Source organism: Lissotriton vulgaris, chromosome 5, assembly GCF_964263255.1.
Source record: "Lissotriton vulgaris chromosome 5, aLisVul1.2, whole genome shotgun sequence".
Lineage (NCBI taxonomy): Eukaryota > Metazoa > Chordata > Amphibia > Caudata > Salamandridae > Lissotriton > Lissotriton vulgaris.
The window spans coordinates 200,744,791-200,772,688 of NC_141693.1; the positions used below are offsets into that span (position 1 = coordinate 200,744,791).

General features: G+C 45.7%; 1 protein-coding gene across 1 annotated transcript; it reads left to right on the forward strand.

The window, feature by feature from the left end:
• The first annotated feature begins 467 nt into the window (after window positions 1-467).
• Window positions 468-27,550, forward strand: LOC147710473 (POU domain, class 5, transcription factor 3-like). Its single transcript, XM_086919360.1, has 5 exons — window positions 468-1,112; window positions 17,961-18,072; window positions 22,836-22,966; window positions 26,045-26,209; window positions 27,296-27,550. Exons 1-5 carry the CDS (start codon window positions 468-470, stop codon window positions 27,548-27,550), a joined length of 1,308 nt encoding a protein of 435 aa, XP_086775486.1.
• The last annotated feature ends 348 nt before the right edge of the window (window positions 27,551-27,898 follow it).

Consider the following 27,898-nt stretch of genomic DNA (forward strand, 5'->3'; position numbering starts at 1 on the left):
GAAGTCCCATCTGGGGCTGTCACTGGAGCGGGGAGTCCCTCTTTGTGGCTCTCACCGGTGTGGGAGTTTCCCTGGGGTGCTGCCTGAGAGAGGGGGTGTCTCTGGATTCTGTGGGAGGGCACCTTCTGGTGTCCCGCTGGGTGGGGAGTGGCCCGTGTGAATGGCTCGGCTCATGGGCGGAGAATGTGGCCGCTCTGTTTTGTGGTTACAGGCTTAGACCTCGGACAGTCCAGAGAGTGTAACCCCCAGGGCTTTTTCTTCGAGGCCTGCAGCTGAGGGACAGAGAGGGTCTGGAGAGAGGGCTCGACCGTCACCGAGGGACTCCTGGGGCAGGAGGTGCCCGCCCAGAAGAGCGCCCGGAGTGCCCCGCAGCCATCAAACCCCATCACCAGCCAGGACTGAACTTCCAGGAAGAGAGGTCTGGAAGGGGCTAGTGGCCCATCCCCCTTGCAGGACAGACGGCCACGATGTATTCTCAGGATACCCGGGCCCCCTTCCCCATGGGCTCCGGCCTTCACGAAGGCACCTGCCAGAGCATCTACCCGAGCATGGGGCAGGCCCATACACGGCCCACAGGAGAGGCCTCCCAACGGCCCCTGGGGCAGCTTCCTCCGCGCCCCCTGGGGCACCCTCAGCCTTCTGGACACCCCTTTCTGCCCTTCCCCGGGGTGAAGGCGCCCTTTCGGACTTGTGAGCGCCCTGGAGGAGGGGGTGACCCCGGGCAGGCTAGGCCCTGGCACGCCTTCCAGGCCCCGGAGCCTCTCTGCCAGCCGGGCATCTCTGTGGGGCATCCGGGGGACGCAGAAACGGAGCTCCGCAGGGAGTTTAAGGAGGAGCCGCTGTCGGAAGACGAGGTCCCACGGGGGTCCCCCGAGAGCAAGTACAGCCCCCCGGGGCCGGCGCCCCCCTACTACCCGCAGGCTTGGAACCTCTCCTACTGGCCCGGCCTGGGGGCATCCACGCCCAGCGGCAGCCCGGGCCAGGCCTACCCCGCAACCCAAGGCCTCTACATCAGCCCCCAGAACCAGAGCTCCAGCGGGGTGTCCAGCCTCGGTAGTAGCTCCAGCGAGGCGGCCTCCGAGGGCGGCCTGTCCAGTGACAGTGGAGACGAGGTGAGCCTGCGGCCTGCGCCTGCTACTGTTGTATTATCCACGTCTGCCACCTTCCCTGCCACCAATGTTTCCTGCCTTATTTAATCCCTTCACCTTCGATCTCCTTATATCATCCCTCCACCTTCTATCTCCTTATATCCTCCCTTCAGCTGCGCATCCTTATCTCATCAGTCTTTGAGGATCTGCTTCCCACCCGTCCTGTTTCCGTATGTCATCATTCACCGTCTACGGGCGAATGTTAACTTGCTGATTTATATCATCCTCCAACCTATGTCTCTATTATTCCCCTCCCCTCTCAGCGTTCATCGTCACTCTCCGTTCTGCCTTGTGTCTTCCGTTCTCTTTCAGTTTATATCGTCACCCCTGCGCCATCACTTGTCCTGTAGCATCCCATAGCTCCCCTGCTGTGTGATCCACACGAATACAATACATCAACACTTTCCACATAAGTTACTCCTTCGCTCTCTACTGTCTTATATCATCGATTCTTCTGTCATTTTATTTAATCCTTTCACCGCCCCTCTTTTTAACATCTTTCCACCTGCCGTCTTACTTCATCCCTTTATTGGCCGCTCTTCATCATTCCTTCAACTGCCGTCTTATATCATCCTTTCACCTGCCTTCTTTTTTTCATCGTTTATCCTGCCGTCTTACTTCATCCCTTTATTGGCCGCTCTACATCATTCCTTCACTTGCCGTCTTATATCATCCTTTCACCTGCCCTCTTTTATCATCCCTTTATTTGCCGCTTTATATCATTCCCCTTATATCATCCTTTCACCTGCCGCCTTACTTCATCCCTTCATTTGCCGCTTTATATCATCCCTTCACCTGCCGTCTTATATATGTCCTTCATCTCCGCCTTGCAGCATCCCTTCCTTCTCCTGCCGTTTTATAAAAAGAATTCACCCCACCTAGCAGCATCCCTTCACCCCTGCCTTCTATCGTCTCTTCACCTGCCATCTTCTGCAAAACTCCTACTGCTTTATAATTCATTCACCTCCTGCCTTGTATCATCCCCTTCACCTCCCGCCGCATGTCACCCTTCCATCCACCTGCCCACTTATCTCACCCCTTCACCTGTCGCCCTATATCACCTTCTACCTTGCACCATTCATTTGTCTGCTCTTACACTGACGTCATCCCTTCACATGTACCCTTGGTCTAAACACCTCTCCTTCACCTCCTGCTGCTTTTTATCTCACCTTCTCGTTTCTATTGCTATATGCACTTGTTTCAATTTGTATTGCCTCACATGGTCCATCATCAGGCCGATATTGGTCATCACGGCTTAATTAACCCTATGCTGCCTTACATCATCCCTGCCCCTCCTACTGCTCTGTGTCAGACTAAATATATTCTGTTATTGTCCCTGCCATGACTGAGTGCCACAGAGCCTGGGAGACACTGACCCAGGACATATAGGGAGTTAAGACACTGAGTGCCACTGACCCTGGGGTACATGAATATTGAGAGACACTGAGGTACACATGGACTTGGGGGTGTGAACCTCTGACTCTGGGAGACACTGACAAAGAACTCACACAGTCTTTATACTTTCACTCGCTCTCTTTCTCTCATTTTCTCCCACCGTCACTTCCGGCTTGTATGTATCCTCCCCCCTTTGTGATTGCTTTATGTATGTATCGTCTTTTCCTGGCTTCTCCCCTCTGTCTTTCTTTCTCTGCTTTCTCGTCTCTCTCCCTCCTTTTCCTTTCGCACTGTATTTGATTTACTTTTCCATTCCAGTCCGTTTTAAATCACCCGAAACCTGCATTGCTCTTGTTTTAACGAGATTACAATCGGCTCTCTGCTTCAGAACAAGCAGTAATGTTTATTTATTCGTCGTGCCGTTTCCAGTTTCATTGCTGTCTGGCCTTCTCGAGCTCTGACAGTTTAATTAAATATTTTAAAGCGGTTTGAAAACATTGCGGGGAGCTTCCGAAGACGAGCCATGTGAATACTTTCAACCCTTGTTTCCTAATTCATTTCCAGGCTCCCTCTTTGAACTGCAAAAAAACCCAGCTTCAGTCGAAAAGAGGAAACCACTTCCTAATTTATTTTCAGACTTTTCTCTAGCTTTCTTCTGTGGAATTATGGTCTGTGGGACGTGTATGCACTTACAAACTTATGCCCAGGGTCATATTCACATCGAGTCGTGCAGTTGATTATTTTATTAAACACATTTCTAATCTTGTTGTCCCTTCCTGTTGCTGTTAAATGTCTCTGCTTTTAGGAAGGTTTGTTTTTATGTGGTGCTATAGGAGGCCAGAGGCGGATTCAATACTACACTGTCTTTCTTTTTGGGCTCACCAACATTTAATACTGCTGCAGACAGTGACTTCTGAGCAGAGCTTTGGGCACCGGCACTCACCCCTTTTTTTCAAATTTGGCACTGGAAGCCTTCACCATACTCAAACAGCACCCATGTGCAGCACGCATACAAAGTGGGAAATGCTTTTCATTGTGTCTATGCATAGTATTTTGCACAAGAAGTGTACCCTTCCTTTACAAAACCTATGCTAGACTCATGCACACACTATATCGTTATGGCCATAAGTTGTGTGACTGGCGCACGGCAGTTGAAATCAAGATATGGCGCTCTCCTTCGCCCACCCAGTCGCGCAATGCAGCGCAGACTTGTGGGGGGCTGCGGTGCGTTGTGTGACTTTTTTGTAAATCTCCCCCCAAATCTATATTTCCTAGAAGCATTTCCTTTGATTGTAGGAGGTGCCTATTTGGGTAACACATTCATTTGTTGGGTGGCTTTTTGTAGGCCCTTCTTGGCCATATATATAGTTGGTGGGCTATCAACTCTTTCTTAAATTATTACTGAAAAATTCTCCTACGAGTCACTGCTGCTACACACTGAAGGGTTGTCTTGGGGCACTTTCACTTCGTGATTTCCCTCCAGGAGTGGGTTTGACTGGAACACCCTGCAGCAGGCCAAGCAGCTTAAGTTTCTGACCCCTAGGAGAGGACTTCTAACAAAAAACAAGAACACGATCCTAGAAAGACACAGCCCAAGGCAAAAAGTATTTAAAGCGAGGTAAAACATACAACACCTACTGTTTAGTAGAGGGTATGTCCGGCTTTTATTTCTTACTGGGGTGTCAGAACCAAAATAATTTTATGGGATGCTGTGAGGGTCAAACTCTGGGAGCAGGGAGAGGAAGAAGGTGCGAAAGGGATCAAAACTGAAATCAGCCAATCTCAGGGTACTTGGATGTTCAACAGCTGGGATTGATATTTTAAACACACTTTAAAGTATGGAACATCTATAGCTGCTGCTGTTTTCCTATTAGGTCGTGAGGGTTTCCAGCCCAAGTGCTGCATTTAGGTGTTCATATGTCCTGCAAAGCATTTGATGTTGTTTTCAATCAACAGCACCTGGTTCAGTAGTTCTTTTGTGGAGGTGTGGATCTCAGGCCATTTCAACCAGTATCTATATGTGTAGTTTAGATGTTGTGCCCAGGGTAGCTCTGGTTGGAAGGGTTATTCCCCCTTTATCCTTACTCTGAAGGAAAAGAATGCAGGAAAATGGCTTTTATTTCGTGAAATTCGTCTGTGATGTCTGATTAAGTGGGGCAAACCCTGATTTTGCTATCGCCTCTATTCTGGTATTATTGGTGGGATTACATGAACTGGTGTATGTTTTCGGAGAGGGTCGCCTATGCCAGTCAGAATTGCCCAGAATTGTTGACCAACTTTGGCGGACAGTACACATTTCATGGACTTGTTTGTATTGACGTGGTATCTGCTGCGGTATATATTGCACCCGGCTGGGTGGGCCGTATTGGGATTAGCACACGCCGCTGTCACTTTGTGACTTCAGGCATACTTTGTGGGTTGTGGTTATACAGAATGTCTAAACAGTTTCTACTCGTGTGCATTTCATGAATGTGCAGACTTGGTGTGTGATCTGTTATTCTGTAATGCCTAAAAAACGTAATATAAATTGTTTAAAGAAAAGACGACCTTTAGTTCTTGACAACAGTGCCCCCTATTGGTGCTGATTTGCTGCTGCAGGGTTAGAGTGCATGCTTTTTAGGTCTCGCTATTCGATGCGCATGCGCATCGAGCTTGCAAGGATATAGGGCTTTAACCAGAGTTAAACTAACTGGGCGATTTGGTGCTGTGCCCGTGGCTTTTAGGTCAATGCGCAAGCGCATTGACCTAAAATGCGCGTGCACAGCACCAAATCGCCAGCCATCTGTTCCTCAGCTTGGATCTCCTGGCTGCTCCTCCCCTAATTATCCGCACATCAAAGGCTGCTCCCGCCCCCTGCTTCACACTTCAAACGAATGCTACCGAGAACATTTCCCGCCCGGCCGCTTTTAATTTCATTTCGCAAGCAGTTCCCCCTCCTCCCTCTCCTCCCTCTCCTGACTTTCTCCTGCCTGCCACACCAATCCAAACTGAGGCGCTGCTGCTCCAGTCCCTGTATTACTCCCACTCATCTATGATTAGGAATAAAAGACTGTCGGTTAAAAACAGTTTCAAGATAAAAATGGTTTCCCATTACTTTTGCAGAATGTTCTGCATTTCCTTAACCGCCTCCAACTCTCCGACTTTCACATGCACATACCACTTTGCTGATACTGACCGAGATATGCGCTTTATAAGCAGGAAATAGAATTCTACAGGAAACAATACTACCCAAAGACCATTCGAGGGTGTGAGCTCAATGCCACCGAAGAGTACGTACAATTATTATACTTAAAGTTCAGTCAACTACCCTTGATGCACGGACATCCTTTGAAGAAAGTGAAAAGCATGTACCCTCACCCTCACTCACCCTCAACCCCTCTGCTCACTCACCCTCAACCCCTCACCCTCACTCACCCTCACTCACCCTCACTCACCCTCACTCACCCTCACTCACCCTCACTCACCCTCAACCCCTCACCCTCACTCACCCTCAACCCCTCACCCTCACTCACCCTCAACCCCTCACCCTCACCCTCACTCACCCTCAACCCCTCACCCTCAACCCCTCACCCTCAACCCCTCACTCACCCTCACTCTCACTCACCCTCAACCCCTCACCCTCACTCACCCTCACTCACTCTCAACCCCTCACCCTCACTCACCCTCACCCTCACCCCCTCACCCTCACTCACCCTCACCCTCAACCCCTCACCCTCAACCCCTCACCCTCACTCACCCTCACTCACCCTCACTAACCCTCACTCACTCACCCTCACTCACCCTCACTCACCCTCACTCACCCTCACCCTCACTCACCCTCAACCCCTCACCCTCAACCCCTCACTCACCCTCAACCCCTCACCCTCAACCCCTCACTCACCCTCACTCTCACTCATCCTCACTCACCCTCAACCCCTCACCCTCACTCACCCTCAACCCCTCACCCTCACTCACCCTCAACCCCTCACCCTTACTCACCCTCACTCACCCTCAACCCCTCACCCTCAACCCCTCACCCTCAACCCCTCACTCACCCTCAACCCCTCACCCTCACTCACCCTCAACCCCTCACCCTCACTCACCCTCAACCCCTCACCCTTACTCACCCTCACTCACCCTCAACCCCTCACCCTCAACCCCTCACCCTCAACCCCTCACTCACCCTCATTCACCCTCAACCCCTCACCCTCACTCACCCTCAACCCCTCACCCTCACTCACCCTCACCCTCACTCACCCTCAACCCCTCACCCTCACTCACCCTCAACCCCTCACCCTTACTCACCCTCACTCACCCTCAACCCCTCACCCTCAACCCCTCACCCTCAACCCCTCACTCACCCTCACTCACCCTCAACCCCTCACCCTCACTCGCCCTCAACCCCTCACCCTCACTCACCCTCAACCCCTCACCCTTACTCACCCTCACTCACCCTCAACCCCTCACCCTCAACCCCTCACCCTCAACCCCTCACTCACCCTCACTCACCCTCAACCCCTCACCCTCACTCACCCTCAACCCCTCACCCTCACTCACCCTCACCCTCACTCACCCTCACTCACCCTCAACCCCTCACCCTCACCCTCACTCACCCTCAACCCCTCACCCTCACTCACCCTCACTCACCCTCACTCACCCTCAACCCCTCACCCTCACCCTCACCCTCACTCACCCTCACCCTCACTCACCCTCACTCACCCTCACTCACCCTCACTCACCCTCACCCTCACTCACCCTCACTCACCCTCACTCACCCTCACTCACCCTCAACCCCTCACCCTCACTCACCCTCAACCCCTCACCCTCACTCACCCTCACTCACCCTCAACCCCTCACCCTCACCCTCACTCTCACTCACCCTCACTCTCACTCATCCTCACTCACCCTCAACCCCTCACCCTCACTCACCCTCAACCCCTCATCCTCACTCACCCTCACTCACCCTCACTCACCCTCAACCCCTCACCCTCACTCACCCTCAACCCCTCACTCACCCTCAACCCCTAACTCACCCTCACTCTCACTCATCCTCACTCACCCTCAACCCCTCACCCTCACCCTCACTCACCCTCACCCACCCTCAACCCCTCACCCTAACTCACCCTCACCCTCACTCACCCTCAACCCCTCACCCTCACTCACCCTCAACCCCTCACCCTCACTCACCCTCACTCTCACTCATCCTCACTCACCCTCAACCCCTCACCCTCACTCACCCTCAACCCCTCACCCTCACTCACCCTCAACCCCTCACCCTCACTCACCCTCAACCCCTCACCCTCAACCCCTCACTCACCCTCAACCCCTCACTCACCCTCACTCTCACTCACCATCACTCACCCTCAACCCCTCAGCCTCACCCTCACTCACCCTCACCCTCACTCACCCTCAACCCCTCACCCTCACTCACCCTCATCCTCACTCACCCTCAACCCCTCACCCTCACTCACCCTCACCCTCACTCACCCTCAACCCCTCACCCTCACTCACCCTCAACCCCTCCCCCTCGACCCCTCCCCCTCAACCCCTCACCCTCACTCACCCTCAACCCCTCACCCTCACTCACCCTCAACCCCTCACCCTCACCCTCACTCACCCTCACAACACATATTGTGTTACAATAGGTGTCACATTTGCGAAAGATAAAACTATTGGCATTGTAAATAACAAAGCTATTAATTCGCTATTTTCAAAACAAGTACATAAATAAAAAATGTGTCCTTTACAATACCAATAGCTCAAACTTTCCTAATGCGAGACCTATTGCATTGCTGTGCTTCTCTCCCCTGCTGCACTCTCCTGCTCTCTAGAGATGTGGCCTAACGACCAGAGCTGCTATCTAAGTCACGTAAATACAAAACATGTTGCATTCCAAATGCTATAGGTGTCACATTCGCGAAAGTTATAACTATTGGCATTGTAAATGACAAAGCCATCAATTTAGCAATTTTAAAAACCAACAAATAAATAAAATATGTCATTTACAAGACCAATAGCTCCAACTTTTCTAATGCGAGACCTATTGCATTTCCAATGCTTGTTACCTGTTGCTCCGCCTGCTGCTGCCGCTTCCCACTGCAGTTGTCAACCATATAATTCCGTCCCTTATTGTGTCACTCCTATTAAAATGTTTCTTTTCAAGTTCCGGAAGGACCTAAAGACTCACCTCTTCCTGCTCCACCTTGTGGAATAATGTGTTTTCTTTCTTTTACCTCTACACTCCTCCCCTCCACCCCATCGGAAGTCTTGCTTTTGTTGCTTTTAAAGCACTCCATTACCCATGTGCCCAGTTCCACCCTATAGAAATACCTCCACTCACAAATAAATAAAATAGTGATCAGGGCTAGGCGTGCACAGCAGAATAGAAACACCGATCCAAACACTGCGATTTGACATTTGCGCCACAGAAGCAGCATTCCACCTGTAAGCAGAGGATAATTGACCCTGAGTTGTTCTCTGCCTGGTGTGAGTAGCTTGTTGATGCTCTTTTCCATTTGCATTCTGGTATTTGTAGTTCAAGATTGATCACAGGCAACAGAGGGGCTTGGAACACAAATGATGCCGTATCACCAAGGGCCCAATTCACAAAGGTAAACTTAGCTGAAGGCTAAGTTTAGACCTGAACTCTAAATTTACCTTTGTTTGAATTGGGCTCTATGACTTCAGGTCTAAGTTTACCTTTGTGAATCAGGCCCACACTGTGCTTGGTAATACAGTGCGACAGGTAGAACTGGGGCCTTGAGAACAGATGCTAATGTTGCACCAACAGCTGGAGCCTGCAGTACAGTTTTTGCAGTAAAAGCAGGGCCACTGGAATTATGTGGAAGGGTAACACGCAAATAATGCAGCAGGGTTAACTAAATTATGCAGAAAAAAGGCAAATCACGCAGCATTACGCAGCACGTTTTTTGACAGCATTCATTATTTTGTCATTTTTACACGGGGTAATGCTGTCTGGGTAAAGATGTCACCTCATTAGTATCATTTTAGTGCAAAATATTGAAAAAGGCACATGAAAGATGACCAGATAACCACTGCAAAGAGCCTTCCACTGAGATCGAACACAAGCTGCATTTTTAGTAACGTTTGATCGGTTTGAGCTAGAAACATTTTGTTGTTGTTAAAATCTGCAGATTGTGAAGCGGATGATGGATCATGTGGCAAATGCAACAAAACCATAGATATGTGAAAAATGCAGCTGCCGCAGAATCTCATAATTCCAGTGGCCCTGAGTGTAACACAGTGAGCCAGCCCCACTGGAGAAGGTCATACAGGTGAGACAAAATAACAGGAAGAATGAACATTATCAGCAGAGTGCTACTGGTAAATCAGTCTCTCAGTGAGCTCTGGTAAATCAGTCTCTCGGTGAGCTTTGGTATCATCATCTAGATCACATAATGGGTCAGTCACAGAGCTGTGACATTGTGAGCAGTGTCAGGCACACAGATGGCAGTATCAGCAATGAGGACCAGAAGAAACTTCCTGAGGTCCGGGACTGTCTGGAGTTTGCACCTTCTGTAAGCAGCCACCATACCTATAGTCAGGGCCCCTGGAATTATGCGGCAGGCGAGAGTCAAATTTTGTGGCAGAGTTGAGTTAATTATGTGGCAAAAAAAGCCCAATTATGCGGCACATTTAGTGATAGTATTACTTCATAATTTTGTCTTTTTTAAACTTAACACTGTCTGGGCATTAGTTGCACTTCTATAGTACCAGCGTATCATCCAAATATAGCAGTATGCTACAGAAAGGTGACCAGTAAATGTTTGTAAAGTGCAATCCAATGCGCTTCAACATGTGCAACTGCATTTTTAATAACTTTTTTTTATCAGTTTTGTCTTGAAATAAAAAATAGTTTTGTTAAAATCTGAAGATTATGCAGCAGATGATAGAATATGTGGCAAATGCGGCAAATCTATAGTTATGCGAAGATCACCACAGGGCTACACAGTCGCATATTTCTAGTGGCCCTGCCTATAGTACAGAAGAATGGACAAGAGGGAGCATCAATACTTAATTTGAGCAGGTGGTTTCCAGTGCTTGGCACTAACACTTAATTGCCAGCACTCTGTGCTTATGACAGTTTGCATTTACAGGTCTCATTTAAGCTTCCTTGAGACCTGTACAGCCACCATAGTTTTATGGTTTTGTGGCAGCCGATTGGATGATATTTGAGGTATAGTTGTACTTGGATATATCATGCATTCTTCATAGACACTACCAGGGACTTCCTCCAGCGGGTGACCATCACCACATACACAAGGAATTAAAGCCAGGTTACAAATTGTATTGTAACTATACTCTGCTGTCCTATGACAACCAAGAGAGGTTGGGGTACCACTTATGGGGTTTATCTCCTGTTCTGGCCCGCCTTAGGGATGTTATAGTGGGCGGATATCAGGAATGGTCCTGTTACTGACACATAGGAAATTCTCTCCATGTGTACACATCCTGCCTTATTGACTCTGTATTTTTATGTGCACACTACTCCAAGATGATGTACTTTGAAGTGGGTCTCTCGTACCTTGCAATAAATGAGTCTTTTAAAAAAAAGTTTTAAAAGATTACCGGCGACTGGCTTAATGGATTGTGACAAGCAGGAAGTTCCAGAACATGGGGCCTTGAGTGGAGTGGACTTCCACCACCCCTTGAGTTGGGTTTACAGAGATGAGACAATCAGAATGTTATGGTCTAAACTCTTGAGGCCAGGTTTAACTTGTATCTATTTATGCACTGGATGCCAGTGTGGAGTTCTTTGGCTGCAATGTATAAGTTATTTCGAGTGAGTTCCTTTCGTTCTGGGCTCCCTTGTCGCCTGTGTACCTGATAAGCAGAAAGACCTGTTATAGAAAACTATGGTCAGGCCACTCCAGAATCTGATGTGGGGCAAACACTAGTTCTGGGTCCCTGATCCAAAGAAATTGGTTTCAGACCCAGCGTCCCAGTTTAGTTAAATTATATGAACCCTGGTGATTATTATTGTTCAGGGCTTCTCCTCTGCGATCATCACCTTTGAGGACATCTCAAAATAATTCCATCAGGATGCATGCTGTACAAAAGGCTCTCTTCCATGTGGTTTAATAGACCATAATATAGCTTCATCTGCAACAACATTAAAGGCTTCTATGAGGCACTAGACAAAAGACATGCCTCTAGGAGCACTCATAAAGTCGTCGTCAGGGTTGGAAGAGAGCGCTTCTATCCATTTTATTAAAGGGGGCTCAGTGCGTTGATAAAACCGAATGTGCTAAAGTCGGGCGATCCAAAATGTCTAAAGAATATATACATTTTAAATGTAAAAATTTGTATCATGAGCTCAGTGGCTGTCAGCGAAACTTCCGGGTCAACAGATCCAAGATGAGCAGGATCCAGTAGCGGCTGGCATCTACGGGGAGAGGGGAGCGCGGGGAAAAAGCTTCCTTGGCGAACGCAGCATCCTCATCTTCGGACTTCCACAGGGAATAGAAGCTGGAGCCTGGAACTCCCTTGACCAATCAGGGTGCAGCTCTCATGCTGTGAGAGCAGTGCCCTGATTGGAGGGAACAGCCTTATTCCGAGCTTCATAGTGCCATGGAGGTCTGCACTAACTCTAACCCAGATGTCTTTAGACTGCTGGGCTACAGATTTTTAAAGTGTGCATGTATGGCTGGCCGCTTCAAGGTGGCCGGCCAAAAAGACATGCACATTTTAAACATAAGTGCATAGACAGCCAACCATCCTCCCTGCTGCAGTAATCTTGATGCTTGGCTCGGGACTTAGATGAAAAATAAAATGGTAATAAATTACCATTTTATTTTTCATGGGGTTTTGGGGGGATTTTAAGTGGATTCAACGGAGGAGCTTCCCCTGGCAGGATGCCACCTCACTGCCACTGTTTCATGGTTGTGATTGTAGGAGTCCACGCCAGGTAGAGGCAGTACTAACCACCAGGGCTATAAGCTCTATTGATGGCATCAGGTGAGATGATTTTGTGTATGTATGGACGAAATTTGCAAATTCGCGGTCCATGAATTCTCACAAAAGCAAATTTGCGGTCTACAAAATTCGTGAATTTGTGCGAAATTTTTTATTTTGGCGTGTTCGCAGGGTTTTTTTCAGCGCGGCTACCGTGAACTTACCTATGCGGTCGTTTTTGGGCGTGGCCACCTTGTTCACGGGAGGAAAACAACTCGGCAAACTCAGAATCAAGGTAAGCCAACGCAGCGCGTGCAAGATTTTATTTTTAAAGCGCGAACAAGCAAAAGAAAATCACAGAATTGTGGATTGTTTGGCAATTTCGCGCGATTCGCGGATCGCGAAATTACCAAAAATCCGCACATTTCACGAGCGGAACGAATTTGCAGCCCATGCTTTATTTTGTGGGAATTGTTGATACAAGCAGCTTCTTACTACCCTCCTATCTGGGCATTGACGGGTGCTTCTTCTTCAAAGAGGAACTCCACCTTTGTATTTTATCCTCCTCTGAACCTGAATGTGTAACTCAACATTTCATCTCCTGTGCTGTTGAACTTCACATAAGGCTGGCTGGACATAAGAACTCTCTAAACACACCACACCTGACCATGCCCATTACTTCAGCAACCACGCCAGGCCTGGCCTTGCCCATGTCTTCTGTAACTGTATAATGCATTTCCGTGCCCAAACATTCTATACCTGCACCAAGTCTGGCGATGCTCTTCTCTTCTGTGCACACACTATCAGCATATGAATTCACAATGGTATGAGATGCACACCAATCTGTTCAGATTTTTCATTTTTAAGTTTGTCCCATTTATATCGAAACTCTTTCAATGTTTTGGCGTGCATGAACTTTCCTCGCGCTCGTCTCATTGCGCTGTGACAATATCTGCAAGTACGATGGGTCCAGTTTCGGATCCACAAAAGTTGCACAGCCAATATCTGGATTAAATCCAAAGAATCAAGTTTGTTTTCAATCATCTTGTCTTATTAAATTCATATCATTTCATTTTAACCATGTTTTTTCTAATTCAATTCATTTTATTCAATCTGTTGTTTTCACATATTAAACAGCACTCAGAAGCGTGGGGTTCATTCCATGTCACGATTTATTACTTGCGGTCCAATGCATTTCGGGAGAAAACCCCCCTTCGTCAGGGACATTTACAAATGCATCATTTTAAATACTCTATGCCAAGATAACAGTGTCATCATGTTACAATTTAAAAGTTATTGAAAACATGTCCATTTAAATATCTAATCCACTGTCATTTTTTATACTCTAACGTGGAGCGTGTTCAAACAATGTGCTAGGTTCACCATTCTTACACTCGGTATTCTGGTCGGTCTCCCAAGATTAAACTCGGTTACTTAAAAGAAATCCCACTATTGGCTCTAATCTAATTTATCACTATAACGCTCCACGTTAGAGTATAAAAAATGACAGTGAATTAGATATTTAAATTTAGATATTTAGAATTTAAAGAGATAAACCCCCTTGATAATATGGCCCAATCTAGAGAATGTGGGGCATATTATCAAGGGAGTTGATCTCCGCTTTTTTGGCTTTAAAAGCCAAGAAAGCGGAGATAAAATTATCTCCCTATTACCTAACTGTCACTAACACCATTTAGCGACAGCTAGTAGGAGATAGCGACCATCTTGAGCCCCGCTTTGCATGTCAGAGAAATGTATCACTAATGACATGCAAAGTGGGCGTGGCAAGATGTTAGCGACTGGAAACAGTCGCTAACATCGCTATCTCCTATTACCAACTTTTGGAGATATTCACGCTAAACGCGAATATCTCCAAAAGCTAACACCTGCCCTCAGCAGTTCTTAGCCATGTTATCCAATGGGAGGTGGATAACATGGCTAAGAGCATTAGCTCGGTAATGCATGAATATCGCTGACTTTTCTGCGATATTCATGCATTGCAGCCGATTTTTATCGCATTTGCGATAAACCTTGGTAATACCAAGGTTTATCTGCGATAAAAATCGCCGCAGCTGAGCGGTAAATTTTTGTCTCTAACCAAGCAATAGCGATAATTATCGCTATTGCTTGGTAATATGCCCCGCCATTTTCCCCCATTGACTTCAATTAATGCAGAGGCAATTTCAGCCGGGAGATAGTTAAAAGTATGCCTTTTTTGGGGTTAAAAAATCGGGAATCTCAAGTCTGAATCGAGTCAATTGGCAGAACCCTGTCTACTATTGTTAGTAGATGGGGTTTTGCATCAAAAACCATAGGGGTTAGAGTGGAAACGCTCATATACAAGCCACGGAACGCCCCTTCATGGCGAATCATGCAAAGCAGCGCTTACAAACCAAAACAAATACAATTTGCCTTTAATTTGTAAATGCAAAAAATATTTTTCATCAGGTCTGCATTAAAAAAGCAACGCAAACCCGTCATGAAACCTTTCGAAATCTGGCCCTGCGTGTACTATGATCTCCAGGCCCTCAATAATGGGCTGTAAAGGACTCCTGTTGACACGGCTCAGTTTATTGCAGCAGCCGGTCTGATGCTGGTGTAAAAGAAAGTTCTAATACAGCTGTTAAAGAAACGATGTCTGCCTGCTGCCACCTTCAGGCAACAATAGCAAATACCTGGGTAACACATTTTCAAGCTGTACGAATTTAATTGGCAAATAATTCCTTCGCTTTTTTTGTTGAGTGGAAAGTTGTTTTACCAGCTTCACAAACAGATAAAACAAGCATTTGCAATGCAATAGGTCTCGCATTAGGAAAGTTTGAGCTATTGGTATTTTAAATGACAATTTTTTTGTGTTGGTTTTGAAAATAGCGAAAGTAATAGCTTTTTCATTTACAATGCCAATAGTTATATAACTTTCGCAAGTGTGACACCTATAGCATTTGTAATGCAATATGTGTTGTATTTACGTGACTTACATGTATTGCTATTACAAATAACAATGGCTTTTATTTTTTAAATAATTAATACTTAAATAAACATTATTGTAATTCATAATGGCAATAGCTTAAACTGTTGTAAATAACGTTTGTGAAGATTATGTTCAGTGTATGTTATTGTGACGAAAATCCAAGAACAGAAGTGAAATATTAACAGCTTTTTCTGACATTTGTAATAAACTTTGAAACATTGAGAGAACATATTTGAAATAGTGATGCTGTGGTGGTGCTGAGTGATGCTGTAGTGATGCTGAGTGATGATGTGGTGGTGCTAAGTGATACTGTGGTGACGCTGAGTGATGCTGTGGTGGTGCTGAGTGATGCTGTAGTGGAGCTGTGGTGGTGCTGAGTGATGCTGTGTGCTGAGTGATGCTGTGGTGGTGCAAAGTGATGCTGTGCTGATGCTGAGTGATGCTGTGGTGGTGCTGAGTGATGCATTCTTGGCCCTGAGTGATGCTGTGGTGTTGCTGAGTAATGCTGTGGTGTTGCTGAGTGATTCTGTGGTGGTGCAGAGTGATGCTGTGGTGGTGCTGAGTGATGCATTCCTGGCCCTGAGTGATGCTGTGGTGTTGCTGAGTGATGCTGTGGTGTTGCTGAGTGATTCTGTGGTGGTGCTGAGTAACACTTTTGTGCTGCAGAGTGATGCTGTGGCGGTGCAGAGTGAGGATGTGGTGGTGCAGAGTGATGCTGTGGTGGTGCGGAGTGATACTGTGGTGGTACTGAGTGATGCTATGGTACTACTGAGTGATGATGTGGTGGTGCTGATTGATGCTGTGGTGGTGCTGAGTGTTGCTGTGGTTCCGTAGAGTGATGCTATGGTGGTGTGGTGGCGCTGAGTGATGCTGTGGTGGCGCTGAGCGATGCTGCAGTAGTGCTGAGTGATGCTGTGGTGGTGCTGAGTGATGCTGTGGTGGAGCTGAGTGATGCTGTGGTGGCTCTGAGTGATGTTGGACCTGGGCCTCGCAGGCAGCCATTTCGTGGGGCTTTGCCAAGGAGTGGCAGGAGAAGCCACAACAGCAGTAAAACTTCAAACAAATTGTGCCTTTGAAGAGTTTGATGCTGCCACGATGGCGCATAAAATGTACCAGCAATCATCAGGAAGTAATGATCATAATGTTTTGCAAACCATTTTTTTCACTCAGCAGGAAGAACGTCCTAGAACTGCCTGTATAATCTGCAAGTGCTGCGAAGACGTAATGATGACTGAGAGTGTGAACGCGCTCTCTTATTATGCCCGCTATGACATTAATATATGAGGCTCCAATCTCCCGAGTACAATTACAGTGGGAAGGAGACAGGAATTTAAGAAGGAAGTCAGACTTTGAAAAAGCAAGGAAGGCGGAAAACAAGAGTTAGGACAGCAGTAGAGACAAAGAAACGTGATGGAGAGAGAAAGTGAGTGTTGTAGAACGGGAATAAAGGAAAGGGTGATATGGAGGCAGAAATAACGACGATGATGAATAAAAGAGGAGAAATAGGAGGCAGAGACGAAGAGAGCGAAAGGGAGAAAGAACACAAGCCAGTAAGACAAATTGGGAGAGTAAACATGCGATGCGTGCTCTGTGCTGGGGGAGGGGGAGGTCCATAGGAGGCAGAGACGAAGAGAGTGAAAGGGAGAAAGAACGCAAGCCAGTAAGACAAATTGGGAGAGTAAACATGCAATGCATGCTCTGTGCTGGGGGAGGGGGAGGTCCATTAGCCTGTGAAACTCGCGCCGGCAGGGAAGAAAAAACTAGAGAGAAGGGGGGGGTGATAAGCGTGAGGCGAGAGACGGCCTGGCGGCCGTCAAAATGAAAGCCGTGGGCAGTGAATAAATCAGGGGAGGAGAAATGCCTGAGGCACAGCGCACGCTGGGGGATGCCTGTGGGAGGGAGGCTGGTGGCTTTGATGTGCACACGCTTTTTAGGTCAATGGGCTTGCGGGGGACTAGGGGCTGCAAGTGAGAAGCGCCGCGCCCGCTGCACCACTCCTGTTTTTGTTTCAGGAGGCCAAATTTGCAGGTCTGCTTCAAAAAACTGTAGTAACAAAACCAGCCCCCCACTGGTCCAAAACTGGCCTTCCACCTTTCCAGCCCACCGGGAAAATGCCTAGTGCTAAACTAGGCGTAAGAGCAAGTAGCATTGCATACATTTTCGGCACTGAAAATGATCCACTGTGTTGCATCTTCCTCCAGCGAAGTAATTGACCAGGCTGCAAACATCTGGAAGTGATTATTAGATTAAGATTTGCGTCTTATTTTAAGGAAGTAGTCCTTTGTGTGTTTTGATTGATTGCTATAATAGTCTATGCCCATTGAGTGTGTGGCCACTATTAGTTCTTTTGAGGAAAATGCCCATATGATGGTCAGGTCTGCCCTCCATCTGTCTTGTACACCGGGTACTTTTTTTGTTCATGTTCTGTTTAACCACTAGGAATCTGCCAATGCTGATATCTATGTCTGGGGATTGGCCTCTCGATCAATAGACCAGTTTAGTCTCCGCCTCCTTCTCGTGTCTGACCGGATGCTCTCTTATCCCTTGAACAGGACACACCGACCAATGGGGAACTGGAGCAGTTTGCCAAGGAACTGAAGCACAAGCGCATCACTCTTGGTTTCACCCAGGCAGACGTGGGCCTGGCACTGGGAAGTTTATATGGTAAGACGTTTATGATTTGAGACTATATTATTATATCCGATTGCAATATTCTGTACCCTTCACTGTTATTATTGGCTTGTTCACACCTTTAAGAAAAGTGTCCCTGAAGGCAGGCATTGGATTTGAGCCGACATTGTGCATTCTTAAGTGTACCAATTAAATAAAAAAAACAATGACAAATACTTAACAAAGACTGATGAAAGAAACTTGGCATACAATTTGACAGAAAAGTATTCACCAGAAATGCTGAAGATGTGACAATCTGTGGAAAGGCAGGTAGAACAAAACCAAGGGGCATATTTATAAGAGGTGTGCACCACGCATAGTGGTACATGTGTGATGCAAGGTTTTAAGTCTGGTTTTTTAAGCCACACGAAACCACTTTGTGTGGCTTTGAATGGCTTCATAAATCTGTAGTAGGGCAAAGCCGAATAAATCACTGCATTGTACTACTCTAAACAAGGGAGGCGTTGCAGTGAGTGTTCCATGGCAACTCCCATGGTTTCTGATGCATTCCCAGATTTTAAAGGACTTGTAAACCTGGGAATGCACCAAAAACTTACACCTCCTCAGGTTAGGGATAACAAGGAGTAAAATCTTTGTTTTTTCTCTTTCTATGTATGCAGCACTTGTAGAAAAAGAAAAAAAAACCTGTGAGGTATGTTTTTGTGCACAAAGGTGCCTCTTCCTGCGCACAAATAATCCTGCCTGCAACACAGACACCCTTGCACCATGGTGCAAGGGTGCCTGCATTGGAGCTAGCCTGCCAAAATGGCACCAGCGCAGGGGAAAAGGACAGGATTGAATCATAATGGATAAATACAGTGCATTACTGCCCGTTCCTTGTGCCGCAGGGCAGCACAGTACTGTGACTTGCTGTGCAGCCCTGCCCCACTATTTTCATAAATATGGCCCCAAGTCTGTGAAAGTGGTTTTGGCTCTCCCTCCTGCTGCCCCGGCATTAGAAGTACAGGTGCATTGTGTACCTGCTGAGGTCAGTGAACAAGAGATAAGAGAAAGGGGACCTGTGGTAAAACTGGGCACTGGAAGAGGTAGTGAACAACAGAATTTATACACTCACACAAATGTTCATATTAAAGTCTAGAGGGGAAGTATGTAACGTAGCATTCTTTTAATACTCCTCCACGTACTCTTACGTGCGCTAGTGAATTGGCCCCAACATATATAAAATGGAAATATCGGAATGTTTATTTGCTATTCGTATAAGTAGAAGGGACTGTACATTCTTTGCATTTTTACCAATATGGAGTTGGACATTTCAGGGCTGATTCACAAATGAAATTAACAATATGTGACCTGTACTAATATTTCCCGTACTCAGAAATGCTTTTGTGAATTGCACTCATATTGTTTAAATAAAAATCAATAGACGCGCTAAGTACTTGCACGCCATACAGTATGCTTGTTTCTGGCCCAGGGAGGATCTGGCTTTGCAGTTCAGTCTGGACTTTTCGCATGAGGCACAGGGGCAAGACTGATTTGCATATGGCTGGGTCCATAATGGGGTGGCGTAGTGGGCAAAAGAACGATGGATTTAACCCAGAACTTTTGACTGGGGGAGAATGTTTGCGTTGTCAGCATTCTGTCCATCGTTTGTTTTTTGTAACACTTTTCGCACTAAGTGGGATGGATATGCTCAGACGTGGGTCCCTTGCTCACTGTGCCACTGGATTTAAGCTAGCCTAGCTGATGAAGGGTGACCTACCCTGAAACCTGTCCCAGGATGCTTGTTTTCGGTCCAGGTAGGACCTGGCTTGGCAGTTTGGTCTGGACTGTTCCCATGAGGCACAGGGTCAAGACTGATTTGCATATGGCTGGGGGGGGGCATAGTGGGCAAAAGAAGGATGGATTAAACCCAGATCTTTTGACTGGGGCAGAATGCATTGTCAGCCTTCCGTTACAAATTCGTATTACACATTTTTAACAAGCGTTGGCAAAGACAATAGTTCTTACTTTCAGACCTGTTGACGTTGACAACGCAATTAGCCATGCAGCACAGCATCCTCAATGGCTAAAGGTTTTTTTTAAAAAAAAGCTTTTTTGCGTTGCCCACCCCCTCTTTTTGTAGTTGTGTGTCTACAAAATGACGAGGCTGCCTTTTTTTTTAGTTACCAATCCTAGTTGGATCTGTAACTAAAAAAAAAAGCAAAAGGAGTATAAGCTTACTTAATGTGCAAGTAGATGGTGGAAGCAACATAGGGAGAGAAACAACACAAGTGGATGATGGAGGGTTGTGTAAGAAACATGGGGGACAATGAGTGGATGCAACACGTGGTGTGGGTGGCAAAAGCAACATGCTGCAGACGCAACATAGGGGCAGTGTTGGGTGGTGAAGGTAACACAGGGAATAAGGATGGATGCAACATAGGGACACAGGTAGGTCAAAAACAAAATGGAGTATCGGGGGGATGAACTGGGTGAAAGAGCAACATAGACCTTGCAGGGAAAAGCACATGAACGAGAAAGTAACATGTTGGGAGTGGAGGAGACATACATGGGTGAGGAAGAGGAACATGGAGTACAGCAGAGAGGGGAGTGAGACACTCATTAGGGAGGCAGCAGAAAAACACATACACTCTTGAAGAGTGCCTATACAAAAATAAATGGTTGCACCTGAAAGACCGAGTAGTGAAAGAACATAGTAATGTGTTCATGCTCCAGTGGTAAGACAAACACATGAAGGGGAAGGAAAGCCACATAGTTAACAAATAAGAAGCACGTAAATGACAGTGACAATGAAGCCAACCGATAGTATGCAATTAATGGGCTTTAAACCCACTGTAGGCTAATAATATGTCTCACAAGTGCACATGCACTGTCGGTGAGACTAAAAATCAACTACTAAATTTACCCTACGTAGGTTGCTCTCTAAAAGAGAATGGATATTAGCTAATGCATTTTTCCCAATAATTCTAGCAAGACATGATATTCCTCAAGGAATGCTCGCAACCATGGATATGTTTTTTTAGGTGAGGCATCTGAGACAGTGTTAGAGCTCTCACCAGAAGATATCATACATAACATGCATACTTAGGCATAGAGGGGCTTCAGGTCAGCGGACATCATCCTTTGGTCTGTTAAATTGTCATTTACATTTTGCGTCCACCTGCCACAGCACATAGCTCAGGAAAATGGGTCAGTCCACTTTACCCATCGACTCCCTTCATTTTAAGTAACTGCACAAAGCTTATGCATATTGTGCACATTCTTCTCAGTGACAAAGCTGGTTCAAAGTATGCTTTTTTGTTTTATTTATTTTTAATATTAACTTTAAATATTGGTTATTTATTTTGCATGCAATTCTGGTGCTTGTTTAGCTGGCATTTTCAATCTCATTTTTAAAGTTGCTCTTATAAAGTCTGTATCTGAACTCTACCAATTGTAGCTGACTGTGATGTTGACTGCTTGGGTAGGTAGTGATGTATTCTTGTCTCCTTCACAAAAGAACAAAATATACACAGCATGACTATTACTACATGATGTAGCTTTTATTCGGTGCTTGTGTTATTGTTATTTAGTGCAGCAAACATCCAGAAGTCTCAAAACTCTGTAGAAGAAGACTCAGAAGTTGGAAATTAGCCAAGAATTAAGAATTCACTTGTTTAGAACTCTCTCTGCTGCAATTGTGCTTTTAGATCCCTGCACTCTTCTCCTGCTAACCTGGTCCGTGTCCCCATGTCAAGAAAGTTCGAATGGGGGGCAGATCCTTCAGCTTCACAGAATGCAGACTTTGGAATGCATTACCTCCGGAGCTTAGACAACTGAACACCTTGTCACGCTTCAGGAATGAATGAAAAACCAGATTGTTCCCTAGAGGCTAGACCTCCGCCTATCTCAGTTCTGATACTCGCTGATTGGTAATCTAAGCGCCAGGATACCCCTGGGGTGACAGCGCGCTATACAAGTGTACCTTACATTACATTACATTGGTGCAAAAGAATCCTTCCCCAGCTCCCTTCATATGCTGTCACCTGTGAAAAGTGGGCACATTTTTTAAAACATTGTAATTAAGACTCCTTCATTTCCATTTTTACAAATTTTTACAGATAAATACAAATAGAACACCATTTAAATTCCTACTGTATTTATTTTTAAATGTGCATAATAACGGAAATTATGTTTTTTTTAAATTATTTTAAATATTGTCAGTCATGATTGTCAGGCCAATAGATGTGTGGATTGACAGGTATAGCTAGTTAAAGAATTAAGAATTTTTTAGTAATGAGGCTGAAACATCAGTAGATATGCATATGGTTAATACGCAACATTAATATTTTCATATACGTGTATTGATTCACCATCTGTGGCTCTTCATATAGTTGAAACCTGTCATACATTCAAATAAGAGCGTATATTTATTTGTTGAATAAATATAGAAATGTACTAGTTTCAGCTTAATTTTTCCACAAAACCTAAAATCTATAAAGATATCATTAACAAAATATAAATATGGATAAATACAGATGTAAATGGGAAAAAAATACCATAAAACTGGGAGCCATGATTATAACATATTGGTACATTCAGTCTCTATACTCATCTTATAGCTCTTGGGTACTTTTCTGTTTCCCTTACCTCTGATTCCTTATTGCTTTGTGCCATGCATCTCTTTTGGCAGTGTTGAGAAATAGATCCGTTTCCCCTTTCAGGCTAGAATTAATGAGAAAGGATCACTCCTGGGTTTTAGTCCAGGCCACGCTTGCCTCTGCCTCAGGTGAATATTGTATTTTCTGCTTCTTTAGGGAGAATGTTCAGTCAGACGACCATCTGCCGCTTTGAAGCTCTACAGCTAAGCTTCAAGAACATGTGCAAACTGAAGCCTCTTCTACAGCGATGGCTCAACGAAGCTGACAACACACAAAATATGGAACAGGTACGTGAGGAGGACAGTGGGGCAGGCCATTGGTGGATCTTTTAGGTCTGCGATGGGTAGGTGGTACCCAGACGCAGACGTGTTGACTCCTACCCTGTAGGACGTGGAGAGAGCGATTGGTTGTAAAAGACAACAGAGAGGGGGTTCCTAATGCCACAATGGATTCAGCTACAAGACACTAAATATCTTATGTGGTCAATATAACTTAAACATGTTCCCTTGTGGCAACTAGGGGGCTCATTGTTTGTTTACTTGTCCAGGGTGCAGCTTGTATGCCATAGGGCATAGCAGAGAAGGAACTGTGATGGGTATTAGCGGGCCACTGGAATGATGCGATTTTGCGGGGATTTTCGCATTAGTATAGATTTGCTGCATTTGCCACAAAATCTATCATCTGCCGCATAATCTGCAGATTTTGACAAAAACATTTTGTTTCGAGCTCACTCGGTTCAAAAGTTAATAAAATCGCATCAACTCCTGTTCTCACACATAGTACGTCCCTTTGCAAAATTGGAATGGTCACCTTTCTGGTGCTTAAAGCTATAATTGGGTGTTAAACTGGTACTAATGAGGTGCAACCAAAACCCATTAAGTGTTAGCAAGTTTAAAAATAGCTAAATAATGAAGTAATATTATTACAAAATGGGCTGCATTATGCAGCATAATTCCAGTGGCCCTGGGTATAAGAGAGTCTGCTTAAGGAATATTAGTTGAGTAAATTGCTTAGTGGTTCTGTGTCCTTTGTACCAACTTCTGCCCCTAGTCTAACACAATTCCCGAGGCTACCATCAAGCTACTCAAGTCCATCAAATCACATTCCCTGTTAGACTCTGCACCTCCGCACGCTCTTCTCAAGGTTATACTTTCCCCTCTAATGAAGATTCTTAATAAGTCACTCGAGTCAGAGTCGGTCCACCTATCTTGGAAGCATGCCGTAATAAGACCAATTCTAAAAAAATCCCATCTGGATCCTGACATACTTGGCAACCTACGACCCATATCGCTTCTCCCTCTACTTGGCAAACTCCTGGCAAGGCATGTCAATCACACTTTAGTTAACTATCTGGAGGAGAACAAGCTACTCCACCCTACGCGGATGGGTTTCCGCCCCCTTCATAGCACAGAAGCAGCACTCCTGGTAGGTACCAAAGATCTTAAAGCCATACTAGATAACGAAGAGGGTCAGCCACCATCACACTGCTCGATCTTAGTGCAGCTTTTGATACTGTCAATCATGCCATACTTAAAAACAGATTGATGGAAATAGGTATCCGGACAAAGCAATGGATTGGTTAAGCTCCTTTCTGGACGACAAGTCTCTCCAAGTGATGGACAAGGACTGTTTCTCGGATAGCCTGCCAATAAAATTTGGAGTGCCACAGGGCACTTCCCTTATCCCCACTCTATTCAATATATATGTAACACAGCTTGCCACTATCATGCAGGAGTTTAGCATCCTAGGCGTATCTTATGCTGACGACACCCGTTTCTCTGTCCCTGCCTGAACAAATCGGCCCACTGGATGTCGAACTGTTACCTAAAACTGAACGGGTAAAAGACTGAACTCTTCCCAGGCCACTGAATAACTGGTCATCTTGTATGGGAGACCCACTGGTTCCTAAGCCAGTGGTAAAAATCATCTGACTGGATAGCTCCCTCTCAATGAACCAACAGGCAAACAAATTGTCAGGTATCTGCTTCAGACTTCTGAGAATGCTCAGAAAGATACTGGGACTCATCCCGGAGCAGCTAAGGAAAACCGTCCTGCAGTCTTTGATAATCTCTTGTCTGGACTATGGAAACACGCTCTACTTGGGCTCACCTAAGTATGTGATTAAGAGGGTCCAGATGGTGCAGAATGCAGCGGCTAGGCTCCTGCTCAAACTCCATAGACACACTTTGGCAAGAGAATCCCTGAAACTTCTACACTGGCTGCCGATCCCTGTGAGAGTAACGTTCAAATCCCTTTGCATCGCTCACAGGGCAGTAAATAATAAAGTCCCAGAAAAACTCAGATATCTGATCTGTGCACATGCCCACATCAGGCTACTAAGGTCCTCCCATTTACACCTCCTCTGCACCACCAGAATTTAAAAATCAAAATGGGTAGGCAGATCCTTTTCACACCTGAATCCTAAACTGTGGAATGAGCTACCTCTGGACCTAAGAGTGCTGCAAAATGAACTTGCATTCAGAAGAAAACTAAAGACCAGGCTTTTTCCTGTAAACCAATAATGGGCTCCGTCTCTTACCACAGCTCTCATCCTCAGCGCGGGGAAGCCTTAGGGTAGCCGTGCGCTATATAAATACCAAATCAAATCAAATTCTGGTCCTGTTATGGGTGGGCTAGGTTAGCTGTATGCCAAAGCCTATGGGCAGTGCCATCGAGTTAAGGAGCAAGGTTGGTGACCCCTGGTCTCTGATGCTGTACGTCATGATTCCGGTTAATAGTCATATGTCTTCTTTGAGCAGCTTATTATTCAGTAATCTGTTGATGATCAGGTAGTTTGTTTTTACTTCTTTGAGTGTTCCAGATTCTGGACCCATGTGTATGGCAGCTCATATTATTTTGCTTCCTGAATCTCTGTTATTCTTTTGTTTTCACAATGGTCCAAGTGTGGTTCTTGGGGTGGTTACTGCTTGGGGGTGGGGGGGCATGAGCTCAAGGTTTTCCCATAGAAAACCACATCACATGAGAAAGATGTGCACAAAGCGTACATTTCTAGGCTTCCGGTTGAAGCCAGAGTTATTTGGTAGAAATCTCTACTAAGATGAGAGTGATTTGTGATGGGCTTCACAATCTCTTTCATTAGCTAGGGATCTGCTTGTTCATTAACCTTGCATGAGTACCTTGTTAGTACCTTGCTTCGCACATTGACTTTTAGGTAAGAATGCCTTGTTGGCGGGGGAAGGGATAGATGTCTAAAGAGGAGCCTGAAGAAATCAGTAAGTACCACTAAATGGTAACCTGAAGTCCATGACTGCTCAAAGCTCTGACTTTCATCTGTTGGCACAAGTTACATGCTGCCTGTCATCTGCAACCTCAAGTTTAGGATTTTTGTTTTCTTCTTGTTTTAGATGTGCAATATGGAGCAGATGCTGGCCCAGGCTCGGAAGAGGAAGCGCCGGACCAGCATTGAGAACAATGTGAAAGGCACTCTAGAAAACCTCTTCCAAAAGTGTTCCAAACCAGGACCTCAAGAGATCTATCAGATTGCTGAAGACCTGAGTCTGGAGAAAGATGTGAGTCACTAAAGGATAACCTTTAAACATTACATGTACGGGAAGGGTTCTGCAGGTGAGGGCAGAGAGCAGGTGGTGATGTAGGGTTGTGAAGCTAAAATAGTATCTGCTGTTTCATGAAGTTAAAGGAAAACTATATAATGTTGAATAGGACAGCAACAGTTTTCAAAGCGTTTTAAACTTTATAGAAAGACAAGGGACAGTCTCACCTATCAAGAAGTCTAACTGATGTCCGTATTGTCACATAAACTCTGGTAGAAGTTGTAACTTCTTTTACACCATCAGATCATATCACATTTTCTGCTCTTATTTGAATGGATGGGAGTTTAGGGATCATAGATATAAACCTGCTCATTTTCTCCACAAAGTAATGACGTAAACGATTCTTGACCTATCCCTGCCAAGGAAACAATTTCAGGCATGAAACTTCCTTCCCATTGGTTCATTGTGAAGATTCTTGCAGATACCGCTTCGCTTCTCTGAAATATTCACCAGTGCACAAAAGTATGAGTACGTACCCATGCCCCGTTGCTCTCTCCATGCCATGCCGCATTGCTCTCTCCATCCATGGTTTTACTTTAAGGGATTATTGGAAGGCACCCGCTACACAACAGCTTCAAAGTCCATGATCACAGATCCTCAATACACCGTCTGCGCACCACTCCCACTAAAGGAGTATACAGCAAGCCACTTATTGGAAATGATTTGCGTATCCTGAAAAACCAATACACAAGGGTGTTTCTGTCGCTCAGAAAGTAATGAAAACAGTTTTTCTCTCATTATAGGAAGTCTCTTTTCTGTGCTTCCCATACACATTGTACCAGTGAAAATTGACTAGTGCCCTCTTTTACAATAGTGAACCATCTCGTACATACCGCTTATCCTATCTTTGCTTCTTAATTTAGTGCGTTTCTGCCCTTCTAGAATTAAACTGGTACTATTGTATTTATCTGTGAACTGTGTTAATTTTTGAGGTTTGCAAGTATTATTCTTCAGCAATAGACACCCCGCCCTCTAACTATACTCATAGTTTTGTAAGTGTTCTTGTATTTTTATCCTAAAATATGTTTTTCATTTGTCTGGCAGGTAGTCCGTGTTTGGTTCTGCAATCGTCGACAGAAGGGCAAGAGGCTGCTGCTGCCGCCCCACCTAGAAGAGATGGAAGGTGGGATGTATGAAGCCATGCAGACCATGACACCCCCTGCTGGGTCTACATATGCCTTGCCAACCATGGTTTCCTCACAGGGGTATGCTGTGACCTCAATGACCTCTGCGCCCATGTACATGCCAGCCTTTCCACAGGCATTGCATCCAGGAAGCCCCATGGGAAACAGTAATTAAGTGACAGAACCCTCTGGGAGGGAGCAAGAGACCTTCCACGCGTCAATCCTCTTCTCTAGAATGGATCAATAAAAATGTTCCTTTTAGGATGGAATATTGCCAGTTCGTAAATGTTTCCAAATGGTTTGCAGCTCTATTTTTCAGAGGCTGCCGTTCTCATCTCCAAGAACTTTGTGCTATTGATTGTGTTCGCGCGGACTGCGTCTTCAGTAATGGCGGATATCTGCATATGTCAGCAACCGTGGCAAGAAGAACTCTCACATCTTTGAGAATCTTTGCGTCTCTTTTCTATTGACAAAGGATGCTATTATGAATGTGGTCCTGTAAGCAGAGGATGTTGGAGGTTTC

Excerpts from the sequence above, each read along its gene's own strand:
- LOC147710473 (XM_086919360.1), top strand. The coding sequence starts at position 468 with ATGTATTCTCAGGATACCCGGGCCCCCTTCCCCATGGGCTCCGGCCTT. Across the intron at positions 1,113-17,960 it reads CCAGTGACAGTGGAGACGAG|GACACACCGACCAATGGGGA; the intron begins GTGAGCCTGCGG and ends TCCCTTGAACAG. Across the intron at positions 22,967-26,044 it reads ACACACAAAATATGGAACAG|ATGTGCAATATGGAGCAGAT; the intron begins GTACGTGAGGAG and ends TTCTTGTTTTAG.